The sequence below is a fragment of the Lepidothrix coronata genome, unplaced genomic scaffold, assembly GCF_001604755.1.
Source record: "Lepidothrix coronata isolate B3197 unplaced genomic scaffold, Lepidothrix_coronata-1.0 Scaffold51, whole genome shotgun sequence".
In the NCBI taxonomy this organism is placed as follows: Eukaryota; Metazoa; Chordata; class Aves; order Passeriformes; family Pipridae; genus Lepidothrix; species Lepidothrix coronata.
Window position 1 is genome coordinate 1105 of NW_016690231.1, and position 17444 is coordinate 18548.

Sequence of the window (17444 nt, forward strand, 5' to 3'; positions counted from 1 at the left end):
CTTCAGAGCGATGATTAAAAACGCAGTCGTACAAAAGTCACCGTCGAGGACCGCAGAGCCGCCTGGAGGAGAACCCGAACCGAGCGGAGCCGAGCGGAGCCGAATGCCGCCGACCTGGGCGGCGCCGAGTGTAGCCGAACCCGAACGGAACGGAGCCGAGTGGAGCCGAACCCGAGACGAGCCAGGCCGAACGCAGCCGATCCTAACCCGAGCGCAGCCGAGCGCAGCCGAAACCGAGCGCAGGCCCCGCCCCCGCCCCGCCCCGCGCGCGCCGCCGCAGGAAGCGCAGGGCGGCTGGGCCGGCCCGCGCCGCGATGCATTGTGGGGCGTGGCAGCAGAGCCAAGATGGCGGCCAGCAGGAGGCTGATGAAGGTAACAGCGCCGGGCAGGGCCGCCGACCGAGCGGGCCCGGCTCCCCCGCCCGCCCCTCCGCCCCACGCGCATCCGGCACCGCGGGGCCGCCTCCCCTGCCGCGCCCCGGCCCTCCGGCCTCCTCCGCGCCTCTCGGCGGCGCCCCGCACCGTAGCGGCCGGAGCGGGAGCAACCGGCACTCGGGCCGCGGCCGTGGGGGGCCCCGCCGTGCTCCCGCCGCCGCCTCGCGCTCTGGCAGCGCTCCGCGGGCCCGAACAACGCCCGGCGCTGGGCGAGGACGTTGGGAGGGTGCCGCGGGCCGCCCTGACCCCCTCCCTCGGGGGGCTCCACGGTGACTAAGCAAAGAGGAAGGGACGGGGGGAAGGAAACGCTGCCGCCCGGGTCCGGGGCATCCCCGGGGTGGCGGGAGGGGGCGCCGACCCTGCCGAGGGAGGGCTCGGCGGGGAAGCACCGTCGCCTCCCTCCCTCCCTCCTTTCCTCCTTCCCTGCGGGGGGTTTCGCCGCTCCCGCCGCGCTCACCCCGGTGAGGAACCGTCCCCAAACGCCCGGGGATGAAATAATTCCGTTTTCGTTGTTTCGGAGAGTAGCCTCTTCCTTGTATGAGTTAGAAGTTTATCGCACTGAAACGTGGACCTGGGTTCAGAAGTTTCCTTATTCGCGGCGTACGTGGTAACGTTTTTGTCTTCGCTCTATTTGTTCCGAGCCGCGGATGGTACTTGGAAATGGAAACTCGGCCCCGGTTGGGTTTTAACCAAGAGCACGTTTGGCTTATTGTAAAATACCGCTCGGGATTATGTTTCACGTTATTTTGCTTGAGGAGTAAGGGACTTAGGAGGAAAATGGTAACCGTTGCCCCCAAAGCACACAGATTTATTTTATGTGCTGTATATAATTGCCAATTAACATCACAAACTGTGAGCAGTGAGGTTTGCCCAGGACACCCAGATGTAGTGGCATAAAATGTAGTCATCTGTAAAATGCTCTGACAATACCCGGCAGGTTTTGCATACAAAGTGCCTGTGAGGAAATCAATGAACTTTACAGGCCAGTCCAGGGAAATGGAGGGGAAAGATCCTGTAACTATTGGGTGATGTTTCAGCCTTATTAAAAAACCTGCCCCTGTGGGGTGCAACATAACCCTGCACTAGGATTTGACAGATACTTGGGCAATTCTATTAAACTTAATCTGTTAATACCAGTTTCACAGCTGGGTTCAAGGATGTGGACCCCCAATAGGACAGGGATTTCACCAGGACATGTAGATGGTAGGTTCTGAAGCTGCATTTCCTTAGTGGTACAGATATATAAATAAGCGTTATAACTTGGTTGTTTTTGAAGAAACCAGTAGCTCAGCAGCGCTTCCATAAGGCTTGACTTGTCAGTTTAAATATGCTATAGAGCATTTAAAAATTAAATAGTAGATACATTGTTTGCAGTGTCATTCATATATATTAAATCAGTAGGTGTAAAACTTTTAATTGTCCCTAAGGAACCTGGCAAGATGGAATTAGGTTTTTATTTCGTTTTGGATAGCTGTTATGTTTTGTCGGGGCTTTAGTATCATAATCAATATGTCTGTTGCTGTAGACTCAAGTACGGTTCCCCTTAGTTTGAGATAGTAAACAGCCATTTAATTCTGTATTTTTGTAAGGCAGTTTTTCTGCCTTTTCTGAAAAAAATGCATTAATTGTTCAAAAGCACGTTACTACTACTCTGATAGGGAAAATATATGTTTACAATTATTTTCTTCTTTAATTTAAAATAGAAAATAAAAATCTGAAAGGCAAGAAAAATTGTTCTTAATATCAGCAGTACCTCTTGCTTTTCAGCCCCCCTCCTCATTTTCACTGTACTTCTGAAACATTAGTTAGTATTTTCATCTTTTATTAAAATGCAGTAAAAACGGTTTTTGACGGTGTAACCATATTTTCTAGAAAATTGGTGTGGCAGTTGTTCCTCAGAGGGAGGAGTGTGGGAAGGAGAGAGACATCGATAACTTACGTCTTACATTTTTAGTTTCATTTTTATTGCCTAATATTTGTGGGTTGTTCACACTGTGTGTGGTTTTTATGCGGCCCAAGAGCTACGAGATGCTCTATCACACAATTTGCAAAGGCTGTTAAATAAGCAGATCCTTTCCTGCCTCTGGAGAGTCGAGTCAGCCCAAATGGCTTTGGTTTTGCCATTCATCTCTGTAGGAACAAAGTAGAGCTCATATGAGTGACATCATCTGGATTGCTGCAGCATGATGCTTTGAAGGTCCAAACTCGCCTGTGTATCACCCTAATATCGCTGTTGAAGTTCCAAATTCACAGGTCCACTTTAAATTAAAGTTATTCGCTGTTGAAGTTTTGCAATTGGGAAGAGTCTGTGGGCTGTCTTTCTCAGAGTCTTGGAATGATGAGTGATTATAACTAAAGGAAATATGTGTCACTCAACTATGTTTGAAATAATTTAGGATAAGCATTAACTGTCTTTTCTCTGAGCTAAATATCAAGTTTGTCTTTGATAAGTGAGACTAAACCTTAAACCTTTTATAGGTCACCCGTTTCCTTAAGGTCTTGCCAACATTTCAAAGTACTGCATTTTTTCTGGACTCGTGTCATGCATCATAGTTATTCATATTAATCACTGTGGCTCAAAGAGGCTGGATGCAGCACGTCCGTAATAACTTGCTGTCTGCCTGTAGAAAACTGCAGGTATGAGTCTAGTTTCTGCTCTGCAGGTAGAAATGGATGTCCTTTACAGATTGGGGAAGCCATTTGCAAACCCCTATGTGAAAGAAGCATTACAAATTTTGTCATTGTACTCATACAGTTCAATTTTAAATGTGACTTCAGGTTATAAAGAGAATAAGGTTGACTTGTTATCTGAGGGTGTGTTTGAGCAAATCACGTTCCCTAGGCCAAAGAGCTTATTTATGGCCTATTTTTGCTGAACTTTAGAGCATCAAATAGTCTTAACTGAAGTCTTTCCTCCTGATTCACAGCAGCTCAAGGGAGGTGTGCCCTTCCAGGAGCACACCTAGCTTAGCAAAAATGGGAAATAAACATTGCTAATGACTCATATTCCAGTGACATCTGAAGTGGAGGTTTGATCTGTGAGCCACCATTACACCTCTCCAAAGAGCCACAGTTGTTGAATCTTGACTCCTTGTGAAATGTGAGTGGTGGGAATAAAGGAGTGTTTGTCAAAGATGTTCTGTTGTGGATGATCTCTCAGGGTTAAAATAGGCAGATATGGAGTGATTATATTTAGGAAAGGATCTAAGGCTTCTCTTTTAAGGGGGTACCAGGCTTCAAGGTCCTTTCCTGTATAAAGGAGATTGTCTCCAAACGTGTGATGGGGATCACGGATCTCCCGGAGACTTCAGGGGAAGGCTTTTCACAGCTGCCACCCACTACCGTAAGACAAGCTGTTCTCCATGTGAGATCCGTAGCTAAATGCTGTGTGGAGAAGTAGTGGGGGGCTGCAGAGGGTGCAGCTATTTTGGTGCTGGATACTCATAGTACTTACTTGCAGGTGTAGTAACATGATGCTGAGCTACACATTCCACAGGGTGTTGGGTGGTGTTGGAGAAGGCTGTGCTGCCCCAGGTGTGGAGCTGTGCCCTTCCATGGTGGCTGCCTATAGTCTGTAAGATCCATGGTTTAGTTTCCTGGTTTTTGGATGTTCAAAAGTATCTTTAGTGTTAAAAATTGAAAATAGATTTAAAGAGTAAATATGAAGTGAGATATGTCGACAGTTATTTTAATCTTATAGGTTTTGCTCCGTTTCCATAATTGCATAGTCAAACATTTATGCAACTGTTCCACTCCATGATAAAACACAAACATGAGGCCACACCCAGGTAGGTGGCCTGCTATCTCCAGGATGCTGTGGTCCTGTAAACACTGTAACCCTCCCAAATAAAGAGGTTTTAGACAACTTTATTATTTGAAAAATAGTTCAAAATTGATTCAATTTTCCATTCTCAGTAACAAAGGAAATGTAGTTTTGAGCAATGTATGATTGTCCTTATGGAGAAGTGAGAATATTGATTAATTTTCCCTTTCTGAAACAGAGAATTGACAAAAGGATTTTTAATCAAATGAAAATACTTTGCCAAAAAGTAGATTGTTCAGTCAATAAGATGTGAGTGTACAAGGTTGTAATTTTGTAGAGGAAACTTACTGCTATTTCTTATAAGAGCTAGATTCTATTTGGGGTTTTAGTTGGGTTTGTGTTGGGGGTTTTTTGTGGTAAAATTATATTTTTAGGTGTTTTAACACTTCTCTGTACTGTAAATTCAGAAAGTGAAACTGGTCAGTTCCTGATCAGTGTTTTGGAGCCTGTTTAGCTTTGTCAGGCATCTTTTAAAGAATGTATTTATAAAGACTTAAACATAAGTTGTAAACATTAGAGAATCATGGTTTAGTTATTTCAGTAGACTTTTGTTTTTATTTGTGAATTTAGTAGCATTTTGGGCTTGATGCAGAACTTATCGAAATCAGTATGAGCTCTTACACTTATTCCCATATTCTAGGATGGTACTCTTACAAATATTTGCCTTCACTGCATTTTCCTATCTGACTTGTTTATTTAGAGAAGTCCCAAAACTTGAAAGATGCATGGATAAAATGGTTGCAGGGTTTTTGAAAGACTTAACGGCATTTTAAGCTGCTGCTGCTTTTCTTTTTAATTTCAAACATTTAATTTTTTATTTGAACAGCACAAATTATTACACAATATTGAAAATAACAATTTCAAATCCTTAATCATTGTATATGAGGTAGTATGGACTTTTGTGACTGTCTTCAACATTATATACTTGAAGATCAAATACCACCTCTGGAACAATGTTTTATCCATTTCATGTGCTGTGTATAACATTTTCTCTGAACATTTCCAAACTACAAACATCATTTCTCAAGAGAGCCTCGTGAAGTAAGACCTTTGAGTTTTGTAAGTGGGGAAGCCAATGCAGCAAGATCACATGCAAGGTTGATAACAGAGTGGGGAATGAAGACTGATTGAAATTCTTACTGCAGTCTTCTACCCTTTATTTACGCTCCTCTTGTGCTCCTTTAATTATGTAACTTGACAAAATTAAGGGGTGGAGGACAAGAAAGGGTATTAATCTATTTACTGTCTGCCTAGACTCTTAAGTATTATTTTGAAATAAATATCTGGATTGTATCCTTTTACCTCATAAAGTACTTTTTGTTCCTTTGGAGTTGCTCGAGCCCATGTTAAATGTAATGTTAACTTTAATCTGTACTGCTTGAAAGTATTTAGTTAGCTCATTCACTTTCTTCACCGTAGATTTATACTGTAGTTGTGGCTGCCTCCATGGCTCTAAAGCAGGTAAATCTTTATTATGGGCCTTGGGAGTTGCCAGAAGAAAAAAACCAAAACAATCTCCCCTCACACCCTTAAATTGTGAATGGTTAAGCTCTTACTATTCCTGAATGACTTGTGTAGTGTTGTGATTATGGGGACAGTAGTGTGAAAAAAAAGCTTTTTGTAAATAAGTCTGACATGGAACTGATTCATTTGGAGTGACAAATGAAATCTTAAACACTTCTAGTATAAGAAAAGTAATTTCTCATATAAATTGGGATCTGTCACAAGTGCATGGTTCAGGCACGTGCCCTGCTAAGGTGGCTTGGTTGTCCATGACCTTTGCAGTCCTGCCTGCGCGTGAGGGATGGAACTGCCAGGTTTATCCTGTCTGTCCCTGGCTCAGCTGTCAGCTCCAACCACAGGAGAAGGGCAGGATAGAGCCCTGACACACTCCAGTAATTTACCACTTCTCTGATTTTGGAAGTGATTTCCTGCAAAGGCCTCACATGTCAGTTTAAAGAGGAAGACGGCCTCGATAATTTTTGGCTTGTTGTTTAGTATCTTCTTATTTAATTCCCTCATGAGGGGAAATGAGGAGCTATTCGCATGTTTATTTTAAACTTTTTGTTGCTTGCATACAAAGTTTTACAATTTTGTAATGATCTCTGTATGGGATTCTTCCTTTTCTTAATTCAGCATCCAGTTTTTTAACCTGAATTTAACTATAAAACGTGGGCGTTTAATCTTCCAGAAATGTGAAGCCACGCTTTTCTAATTTGATTTATTAGCCTAATGACATACCTGAATTATAGAGTCACAGTCCTCCCTTTTTTTGTGTTTCTGGACAGTTGTTCTCTGGGCCAGCAACAGCGTAGTGCTTGGTCTGAACCCAGGATAAAAGCTCCTGCATGAAATCTGCACTCCCACTGAGACATAATGGGGGGAGATTTCTATCACATGCGTAATGTTTTTAATATAGTAGCTAGAAAATAATCTAAACCCGTTTTCCTTTCCTTGTTTTAGAGTGAAGGCACTTGTGATAATGCTTATTTGTGCATGTTTGTTCATGCTTAAATACTTACTGCTGAATTAGATTATTTTGTTCCCAATGTTTGATGTGTTACATCTAGTATGGAGTGGAATTTATCCCTTTTACATGCTATGGAGTAGTAGTTTGCCAGGACTTCACAGTTCTGTGTGTGATGAGAGAGAGCATCAAAACTGTTTGGAGCAAGTTACTTCCCTGACCCTGTTGGGGCAGAGTCAGTCTGGGGTCAGTCAGGCTCTCCCTGAGCTGCTGCTTTGTGCAGGAGCGCTCGAGGGAAGGCACTGGGGGGATTTGCGCTTTCGGTGAGGGTAAGGCATCACTTAGAGCTACGATAATAAAGCTTATTTTCTTGTGAATATTTTGGCTTGCTCCATATCCCTATAAATATGATTCATGGGATTATTTTTGTGTAACTTTTATATGTTTTTCTGCTTTAAGGATATAGGATAATCCTCTTACCTCTTTAAAAAAAAACCAACCCAAACAGTCTGTGACATTGCATAAATCTAGCAGCAGTGGAATTTGGGGATTAATCCATGGGTCTAGACTGGATAGTAAGTTTTAGTGTGGTGAAGACTGTGTTGGGCATCAATTCAGTGTCCAAGACTCCAAGGTTAAACTTCCGTGTTTGGAGTATGTTCTTGCTTTTGTGGGTGTGGTGGGTGGGAATGTAAATGTTCATTTTCTGATGCGTGGCTCTTATGTGATTTTTGTTTCCTGTGCATTTGGAAATCTCATTTCCCTTTGAGTTTATCACTGTGCTGAGTTTATGCAAGAACTTATTGCAGGTATTAAATCTGCCAGTCAGATGCAGAAGCATTTGATCCAATATGAACACGGAGCTATTTTAGGGGGAAAAAACCTTAAACCCAAAAAAAAAAATAGACAGTACAGCACTTGTAGCAGGAAAAGTGGTGGCTTTTGTTTTCCAGTCTGTAGTGCCTTTGCTTGTAGTTGGTGGTTTTATCATAGTAATACCCAGCCTAATTTTGCAAGGTGCCTGCACTCATTGCAGAGCTGAGCACTGTCAGAGCACACGAGTGCTGCTGTATAAGCAACACTTTTCCTAACCTATGCAGCCACCAGGCATATGCTGCACTTTTGAAAGCACTGGGAAACTTCTATGTTTGACCGTGGATGACTTTTGAATTTGTATTCAGTTAAGTTCTCTTTAGAGATAAAACAGCGGAGTTAAACAGCAAAGGATTTTATTTCTTATTTGTGTGGGTTGCCACCACTACAACCTCAAGCTGCTTTAACATTAAAGAAACCCACACTGACCTCTAAGGATCTCAAAAGATAAATATGAGCACCTTGCTTAATACAGTTATTAACTTACACTTAACACTTTACTTTGCTTTTCAGGAGCTTGAAGAAATCCGCAAATGTGGAATGAAAAACTTCCGTAATATCCAGGTTGATGAAGCTAATTTATTGACCTGGCAAGGGCTCATTGTTCCTGTGAGTATAGCTTACTCCTTAATCTTATAAGCTTTAAAATGAGGATCATTTGTATGTCATAAATCTACAGTTTAGTAGTGCAGCTGGTTAGGGTGCTGCACTCTCACCGCTGCGACCCGGGTTCGATTCCCAGCCCCCCGGGCAGATGGAGCTCGTCAGCCCTGTAAGGCCATCCATCTAAGAGAAGGTCACTCTAAACAAACCTACGTCCTGAGGACCTCACTGCCACTGTCCAAGCTTGCTCGGCCCCGGCAGATGAACCTCAGGATTAAAGGGTGGGCTCAGTTCAGCGCACGCTGTGTCTCACCTAAAAAATCCACTGCGCAGGCTCGAAGGGTTAATGACCTTTCCCAAATCTTCGCTCACGAAGACTGGCCATATAGTAGTGCAGCTGGTGACCATGAAATAATTCCTGCACCCTGACAAGGATATCTTTTTTATTATTATAAAACCTATCCTTCGTAGTTGTGCATTTGGGCAGCAGCTGGTTGTTAATAAATACAACGTGAGTTTACACAGGTGATACTGCAGCATCTGAAATGTGCTCCTGGTTTTAAATCTTGTCTCTCTTCAGACACCCTGTGTAATCTGGGGCAAAGAGCATAATCTTCCTTTGAGTGTCTTCTGTGGTTTGTTTTATCCAAGTCTGATAAATGTTACTTTGTGTTTGTTATAACTAGCCTGAAGAAGAATCCTTCTGTAACTGCAAGGTGTTCTGATCCATCCCTGGATGCTGCATTATTGTAGGCCTGGTCCAACACTGGAGCTCAGTGGTGGCACTGAGTGTTGGAAGAGGAAAGCAAATGACCTTTTATTTTATATTAAGTTTTTACATTTTGTTTTTACATTGAATTTTTTTTTACATTAAACTTAAAGTACAAAATCTGCATCAACATAAATAATAATTGAAAAAAGAAAATATGAAATACATTTACTCCTTAGTATTTTTTTTTAATTGACTAGATTTATTTCTAGGATAAAATTGAGTATTGGGAAAAGTTTGATGCAAGGAAGGGGTTTGTATTTTCAGAAGTGAGCTCTTTAAAAGAAAATGTCTTTATTTAAGCATTAGTTAGTGCCAAAAAAATTAATTTAAAAAAAATTGAATACTTTTATGAACAATACAGTCTTCTAATGGAGAACGTTTCGTCTAAGTAGATAACCACTGTGTTAGTCAATTAGAGAGGGATTTATTACTAAGGAGAAAGCAGGAAATCTGCTGTGTTGAATCCCTTGGTTGAAGTCTCTTGGATTTTCACCTCTTGTTTCCCACTGCTGTGGCTGTAGCAGCAGGAAATGCCTCCCTTGGTTCTATGAGTTGCTTCTAAGCCTGCGGTAACTGGGGCTGTGCCACTGGGGCAGCAGTTCTGCTTTTCGGTGGATGCTGCCAAAAAGCCCCCCCAGCCAGTGGAAGTCTGTCTTTTTAATATATACATAAGACTTTGAGACATCTCTGTAGTGATGCCTCTGCCTTTTTACTCGGATGCTGTTCTGGAATTCACAAGGCACAGGCTGAGATAAGGGCTGGGCCTTTGTGCTTTAAATGCTGTAGAATACATTTAGTTACTGTTTACTTATGTGCCTGCAAGTGATTCCTTGGAGTGGTTGACACTACTCTTGCAAATAAAGCAAGCGGGATCTGACACTGAAATTTGACAGAGTTGAGGAACAACTGCTTTAATCAGCCACTCTGGTGTTTGTGGTTCGTGTGTAACAGTTTAGTGCTTTGATAATACTTTGAAGCAGTGTAAGGTCGGTAAATGTGACTAATAAAGCAAAACACAAAAATACTTGCTTTTCCTGTTAAATTAAGAATGTGTGATGTACAGCAGCTATTTTTAACAGTTTCTGCTCACCAGAGTATGAGTGTAGTTGTTTGTTTTGCGAAGATTCAAAGCATCACAAATCTTTAAATGTTGATGAAGTTAACTGTGCTCCAGACCTGCCTTTTGGTTTGTAATATGCCCTGTTACAGGAGAAGTTAAATTCTGCTGGCATAGTTAAGGGAGAATTTTTTAATTAAATTATACTTCCTATAGTAATTAATGTTGTGTATGCATTCAAAAAGTAGTATAGGTTTTTATTCTGAGGATACTTTATAGGAGATGTTTTAGTCTTAACACCTCTTCAGCTATTTTGGTACCAGAGTTGATGGCTCAAAAATGCAACACACAAACTGGTTGCAAGTTTTGAGGTTTTTTCTCTGAGTATTTGCTTTTGAAATTTCACATGCTGTTTGCATTTAGAAAATGTTCTTGCTTAAGGTTTTATGAAGTACGCTTCAGTAGGAGTAACCAGTTACTGATTATTAAACTCTGTAACTAGGCATTACTTTGGTCAGCTGCTTAATAAAGGTGTGAAAGATAAAGGTTAATATTTTTGTGTTCATACAGAATTAATGTGAAAGGTAATGTAAAGGTGAACTGTAAAGCTTTAGAAGCTTTTGTTTCTAACATATTTTGCTCTTCGGCACAACTATCAGTTTCTAAGGATGTTCACTCAATTGAGAAGCAAATTGAAGGTATCTGGTCAACTTCTTTTCCTGTTCTGAACTGTAGTATAAGGTAATTTGTGTACTCTGGGTGGCCAAAGTACATTATTTGTTTGATTTCAACATCAAAACAAGATTATCTCTACCCCAGGCTCCTTATTCTTGTAACAGGTACTGATGATGTACCATGAATTTCATTTCACTTAATCAAAGCTGCTGGCTATGGACAAACTTTTACAGAGCAAAAATACTCCAGGAGAATGCAAGTTGTGTTTTGGTGTTTAAAATTCTATTTCTCTTGTCAGTGTCAAAATAAATATAACAAATAATTGGAAATTAATTGCTTGAATAGTCTAGATACACTTTTGTTTCAATGCATTGGTCAGGTACAGTGAAGAAAATGGATGTTTTTAAGGCAGGTCACTTCCCGTGTCGGTTCACTGAATATCCTTACAAATTAGAGCTTGTGATGGAGGCAAGGACAAGTGAGCTGCAGGGGGAGAGAGCACTGACTGCTTAAGTTGTCACCACCACCAAAAATTATTTGTTAAACTTCCAAAGCTTTTAGGATTGCTTCGGTAAAAAGTGATTTTAAAGCCACTGTAGTTACTTCCCTTGGGTGCAGAAATTGTGCTGTATTTCTTACAAATGCACAACCAGATTCTCCATATGGATGAACTTAAATGTTTTCTGTTGACTAATATTTTAATACAACACTCCCTGCCCCCCAATACTGGTAAATCCTGGATTTGCAGGGAATGGTCTGGTTGCTAATGAAGAATGTTTGTGATTATACTTTACACCAACTGGAAACTCTCATCCTTTGATTCATGTTCCCATCATGTTTGAAAAGGCTTCATTCCACAGTTACTGTTTTCAGTGCAGAACAGTATTTTCATAAGCTTTAAATGTAGCAATGGTTTATTTATTTTTCTTCTGCCTCCCTTCTGCAGTCAATATCTGAAGCAGTATCAATAGTCTAACAGATTTTCTAGGTGAGATTCTGGGCATTGTTTTTTCTCTTTCAGCATGGAGAACTTCACAGTTCTCTCATCATGCTTCTTCAAAACTGATCTGATAACAGTGGGTGCTAAAACTGCACACAAATTCAGAATGTTCTCATCAGCAGACGCAGTGAATATCTATCTTTAGTACCCATGAATGCTCAGCAGATTTTTGTGCAGTCAGCACAAAAACGTTCTCAGAACATTTAGGGAGATCTGACAAATCGAATTGCTTTGCTGCTGGTGCCACCATGTTGTAAGACACACAAAATAACTGTGTTCATAAAACCTATTTCCCTTGTCAACCTTCCTGTTTGTGTCTTGGGAAGGGCTTACGATGTTTTTTGAAACACAGAGTTGGAATAAAACTACTTGTTTAATAGGGCCTTGAGTTGGGAGTAAATGGGGTTGGATGCCTTCTCACTAGTAGAAGTATCGCCCAGCTGCAGGACAATAGCAATCTGCTTTTTCCAGGGTGGATGTAAACGTACAGGTTGTATTGCCTCTGTCCCCAAACAGGTTTTGATGTTTCCTGACACACAGACATGGCAGTACATCTTGGAAGAAAGTGCCTTTCAAAGAGGTCATTTGATAGATCCAAGTCTGGAGCATGCTTTTTTTACCTGAGTCCATTAACATGTGCCACATTCTTGACATTCCGCCTTCTTATTGCAGGACAATCCTCCATATGATAAAGGAGCCTTCAGAATCGAAATCAACTTCCCAGCAGAATATCCATTCAAACCTCCTAAGATTACATTTAAAACAAAGATCTATCACCCTAACATCGATGAAAAGGGGCAGGTTTGTCTGCCAGTAATTAGTGCTGAAAACTGGAAGCCAGCAACCAAAACTGACCAAGGTAGGACTCCATGTGGAGAGAGAACTGGGTATGGAGAAACTTTGTAGTGTGTTTAAAGCTAATAATGTGTCAACTTGTCAGCTGCTGGTGCTCTTGGGATGTATTTGTTCTAAGGCTTGTGTCATGAATCACATGAGGTATGCAAAACTTGTGGAACCTCACTTTGTTACTGGCATGTGGGGTGAGGGCACTGACACGTGCAATTTCCATCTCCAGGAAACCACAAAACTCCTCATGACTGAAGAGTTTATTAAGGTGGTGTCCTTGGTATACTTGAAAATTTTGGTGGTAGTTTGTGTGGGGGTTATTTTGTGTTTGTTTTTAAACAGTGACTTTAGAATCCAGAGGTGTTCAGTACATTTCTGGATGTTTGAAAGAAAGGGTCTAATACTTCAAGGCTTTGTATATTTTATAATCTGCCATGTGGTTCAGTGATTTGATACGGCTTGAAATAATGCAAATCTCTCATGATCTGCTGTGTTATGGTCTTTCATTTGTCTTTTAACTCGTTCTTCAAAAAGTTGTTTCAGTGTCAGCATCTGTTGTTACTACATGGCTGTATGAACCTGTGACAGCGTTATTACAGCCCTGCTTCAATGCCTGTTCCTTTTGCTTCACGTTTCTTCTGCACTAAAAAATCACCCTCAGTCTGTTTGCTGTTTGGGCCTTTCTCAATGAAATAATGTGACATTATTAGTATGACATCAAAGTGATTGGTTTTGTTTAGTGAGGTGTCAAGAAAGTGGAGAGATTAGGTTCATCATAAATCATTAACTCACCTTTCATTCACATACTAAATGTGCATCTTACTGCTGTACTTTTTATTTATTTATGCTTAATATTAAAAAAGACTGTTATGGCAGTATAGTTTTTAAATGCTGTGGATATTGAGGCAGTTTCTGTTATGACTTTTTCTGGCGTGTGTGTTTCTTACTGTGTTCTTAAGGTTATTGAACACACATTTTCCCTCTAGTGTTTTAGGATGTTTTGCTCAATGAGAAGAGATTGTCCCATGCAGTGTTGCTGCTGGTTTCATAAGCAGTCAGTAATGTGATGGCAGTTGTAAGTCCAGGACTGGTGAGTTACTGTGAAGGAAGCTAATAGCAATTCTACATTCCTTAGATAGTTTGTTGCAGTTTCAACTCGGGATTTTTGATAAGAAATGTTCCTGTTTAGCAGTCTAGAGTTGAGCATTTAGTTTGAGGTATGTTCCCGTTCCTGTCAGCTAAGGGTAGAAAAGAGTATGAGCTTGACAAGATCAATGCTCCAAAAGAAGCCACTCTAGTATTCCTGATTCTACTGGAGTGATAAGCATTGTAGGAACTTGCATTGCAAGGGAGAACCCAGTTGAACTGCTAAGTAGATGTTTCAGAACAAAGGACGGACTCTGCCTTTCCACACACACGGGACTGAGCTGTGGAACACTCCTCTGCAGGATGGGGCAGGTGTCAGCGTTGGAAGTGAGTTCAGGAGGAAGCAGCTGGCCCTGGTGTGCAGTACCTGAAGTGAAGAGGGTTTGTTATACTCACACTAAAAGCCCCGGGAGTGCTGCCTTGTCTTACTCAGAGTAGCACAGACTTACCTCAAACGAATGTTGCTCATGCTGCTTGAGCTGTTGGCCAGGGAGGTGCTCTTCGTGTAGACCTGCCCCCAGGACACCTTTGAGTGATAGGACAGGGGAACTCCCCATCCTTGTGAGCTTTCAGTGGCCATGAGGAATGTGTGAGGAAGATGTAGCAGTAAATGTCACTGTGGTGTGTGAGGCTCGCTGTGTAAATGTCAGGGGCATTTCTGTTTCCTGAGGAATGACATTTCCTCGGTGACATAACTGTGAGCAGGGGAGAAACGCCCCTTCCAGCTCTCACCCCTTTGTCTGCCTGGTGCATCTCTACTGGTGGCTGCCTCGGTCAAGAACTATGAGAGTAAAGGGAAGGCTTGCCTGCTGTTCGCAGGGGAATTAAGAGTCATAGGGAAATAAAGCTGGAAAAAAGGGTTTCCGGAAGTAGGCCCAGTCACAGCTGCATCGCTGTGACAGGTGTTGAGAAAAATGCTTCATGGTGGAAATTCCATCTTTACCCAATCCCTTTAGATGAATTTGTCTGGGAACTTTGATTCTTTTTGAGCCATAGGAGAGTATTTCAGATGGGATGCCAGTTACGGGAAATCATTTGTAGTGCACTTTGGTCTCTATTCATGTTGATTTTGTTTACAAATACAATTTTCTGGTGTTCATTCATGGTCATTGAACAAAATCTTGGCATAATGCTCCAGCTTACTCATATCCTGCGTTTGAAAAGGCCCGAGATTTATGGGGATGTATTTAAATGCAGTTAAAGCTGTTTTCTTACTGGGGAATTTTGCTTATAGTTTGATTTTTAAAAATTAACCATCTTAGTGTCTGATGGTCTCTATACTTCTTTTGACAGTAATCCAGTCCCTCATAGCACTGGTGAATGATCCACAGCCCGAGCACCCCCTCCGGGCTGACCTAGCTGAAGAATACTCTAAGGACCGTAAAAAATTCTGTAAGAACGCTGAAGAGTTTACAAAGAAATATGGTGAAAAGCGACCAGTGGACTAATCTGACACAACTGCTGTCAGCAACGTATGATAGAAGATCGGAGCAGTGCATTTGAGACACCCCGTAAAGCAGGACTCTATGGAAAATTGACAAGTGCCACCTTTCGGTGTGAACTTGTGGCTGTTACTAACTTTCTACAGTTTTCTTAATCAAAAGTGGGCTAGGTAACCTGTAAAGAAAGGATTAAAATTTAAGATGTTCTAGTTCTGCTTTCTTTGTTTAAAAATCACTGCTTCAATATACTTTAAAGTACGCTGTTTTCTTTTTCTTGTCAGAATTTATCAAAAATATCTTAGACTTATATTCTGCCCTTAAATTGAAAAGGTTGTGGCTGTCATTTCTTATTTTTCCTTGCAGTTCCCACTATCTTGAGTTCATTCACTGAATTTTAAACCCCCTCCTCAAAGTGATGTCTTAGGAAAAATATCCCAGTTCTGGCAGAAAATGATTGAGTGTTTGGCAGTTTCATTTACTTTTCTTTTTAAATGTTGCACTGTGCTTTGTGGGACTTGTTGCAAGTTCCCCTGAACTTCAGTTTGTAACAGAATAAACAAAAACCAACCCAACCCTACAAAACCAATCAGAAATAATGTCTGGATCTGATGTAAATCTGGCCAGTGTCTATTAAACGGGGAAACCCAAGTTTTTGTGTGCGTCATTGAATTAGAATGTGGCTTATGTTCTGCTTTTGGAATACTTCGGGAAAAAAATCTGTAGCAAACAAGTAGTGGAATGTGATTTCAAATTTCCTTCACTTCTATCCTTAATACCTATGCAGAGCAGCAGGAATGTGCACAGAACAACATTGCAACCAATCCAGGAGAGTGTTAGAAACTGAGGACCAAGAGGTACCAAAGTGATAAACTTTTTTTGAATTTAAAATTGATATTTTGGAGATGTTCATTTGGAGTTAAAGAACTAAACCTGACAGCACTGCTGTCATCTCTGAACGTTTTCCATCAGAATGCGTAAGAAACACCTGTGTTTACAGGATGGCACTTGTGCCCCTTCCCAGCCCCTCTGCTGCCAGGTTCTGCCGGCACTGGAGCAAGGACAGGGCTGAGTAATAATGTGTGAATGTGCTTTGCTGCTGCTGCTCCTGTGTTTAAACACACGGGTTGGGTGATTCAGTGAGTGTTCAAGTGTCATTCTGGCATTGTGGCTTAATCAGGCAGAGCTGTTTGCCAGTTGCTCTGGGGCACTCCTACGCATGCTGATGGAAGCCCTTTCTGTTCAGACCTGAGCATCCTTGGCTGTGTCCCTGCTGCTTGTCACCTGCCTTCTCTCCCCAGTTCAGTGTGATTTGTAGCTCCATGGTCAAACTGCCACACAGTCAAACTGCCATGTCCCCCTACTCTCCAGCTGAGGTCTGTTACTGAGCAAACGAATTATCTCCAGAAATCCATCTGGGAGCACATATCATTTTGATGTGCAGGAAGCTGAGTTAGAAAATCCCTGACACCTAGGTGGTTGCCTGTACTCTCAAATTCAGTTTTAATACAGCCTCTGCCTTTGCAACCTTTCAGAACTAGTGTGTCAAGCAGTAAGTCTCTCTTGGTTTTAATGTCTTGTGTATTTGCTATTCCCTCATTCATCCCTCTTATCTGGCTTTCATTTCTGATTTAGTGTAAACAATGACAGCCCAGTACCTCACCTCTGTTGAAAGTAATTTTTTTTATAAGTTAGGGAGCTAAGAAATGTTATGTTTAAGTGTTCTTAGACAGATTCTTTGGCAGGTAAATAAAGTTAAACCACATTCACCTTATTTACAGAAACTTGCATTTCCTAAGTGTTTTCAGGCTTGTGAGAGCACTATTACCAAATTTTCACAGCTTTGTGTCTTCATTTGCAGAAAGTTGGTACCGATTCTGTTTCATTCACGCTCACTTGGATTCATAATAAAATAATGCCAAATTATCTGTCAAACTGAAGCGTGTAACTTCCACATCACCTGAGTCACTGTACCTTTGATCATGTCTGTTGGCATGGAAACGTACCATTCTCTAAATTTTATTTGAAACAAAACTGTAGCATTAGTTTGCTGCCCTCATTGCTACTCAGTAGTTACTCTGTGGTTGTAAAGCCTCTCAGGTCAAAGACTGCGTCTGTCTGCGTTGCTGTGACTCGGATGCCGTTGGAAGGGAAGGGCTGTGTGATCCAAGGAACTCGAGTCATGCAGTGCTGCACCAGCCATTCCAATTCCAGCTGCAGAGATCACATGGAAGACAGATCCTGCTATCAGTTCTCTTGGTGTGTTCTCCATAGTCCAATTGCTAAACTGTGAGATGTGTAACCCAAGT

General features: G+C 41.6%; 1 protein-coding gene across 4 annotated transcripts; it reads left to right on the forward strand.

The window, feature by feature from the left end:
* The first annotated feature begins 271 nt into the window (after window positions 1–271).
* On the forward strand, window positions 272–17395 carry UBE2L3 (ubiquitin conjugating enzyme E2 L3). Of its 4 annotated transcripts, none has more exons than XM_017815558.1 (4): window positions 272–372; window positions 8111–8206; window positions 12377–12563; window positions 14990–17395. In XM_017815558.1, the coding sequence occupies exons 1-4, from the start codon at window positions 346–348 to the stop codon at window positions 15142–15144; spliced, it is 465 nt and encodes a 154-aa protein (XP_017671047.1). In that variant the 5' UTR covers window positions 272–345; the 3' UTR covers window positions 15145–17395. The 4 variants fall into 4 exon arrangements, with proteins under 4 accessions (XP_017671047.1, XP_017671048.1, XP_017671050.1 ...); XM_017815559.1 differs by lacking the exon at window positions 272–372 and adding an exon at window positions 615–703; XM_017815561.1 differs by lacking the exon at window positions 272–372 and adding an exon at window positions 871–895.
* Window positions 17396–17444: the final 49 nt, after the last annotated feature.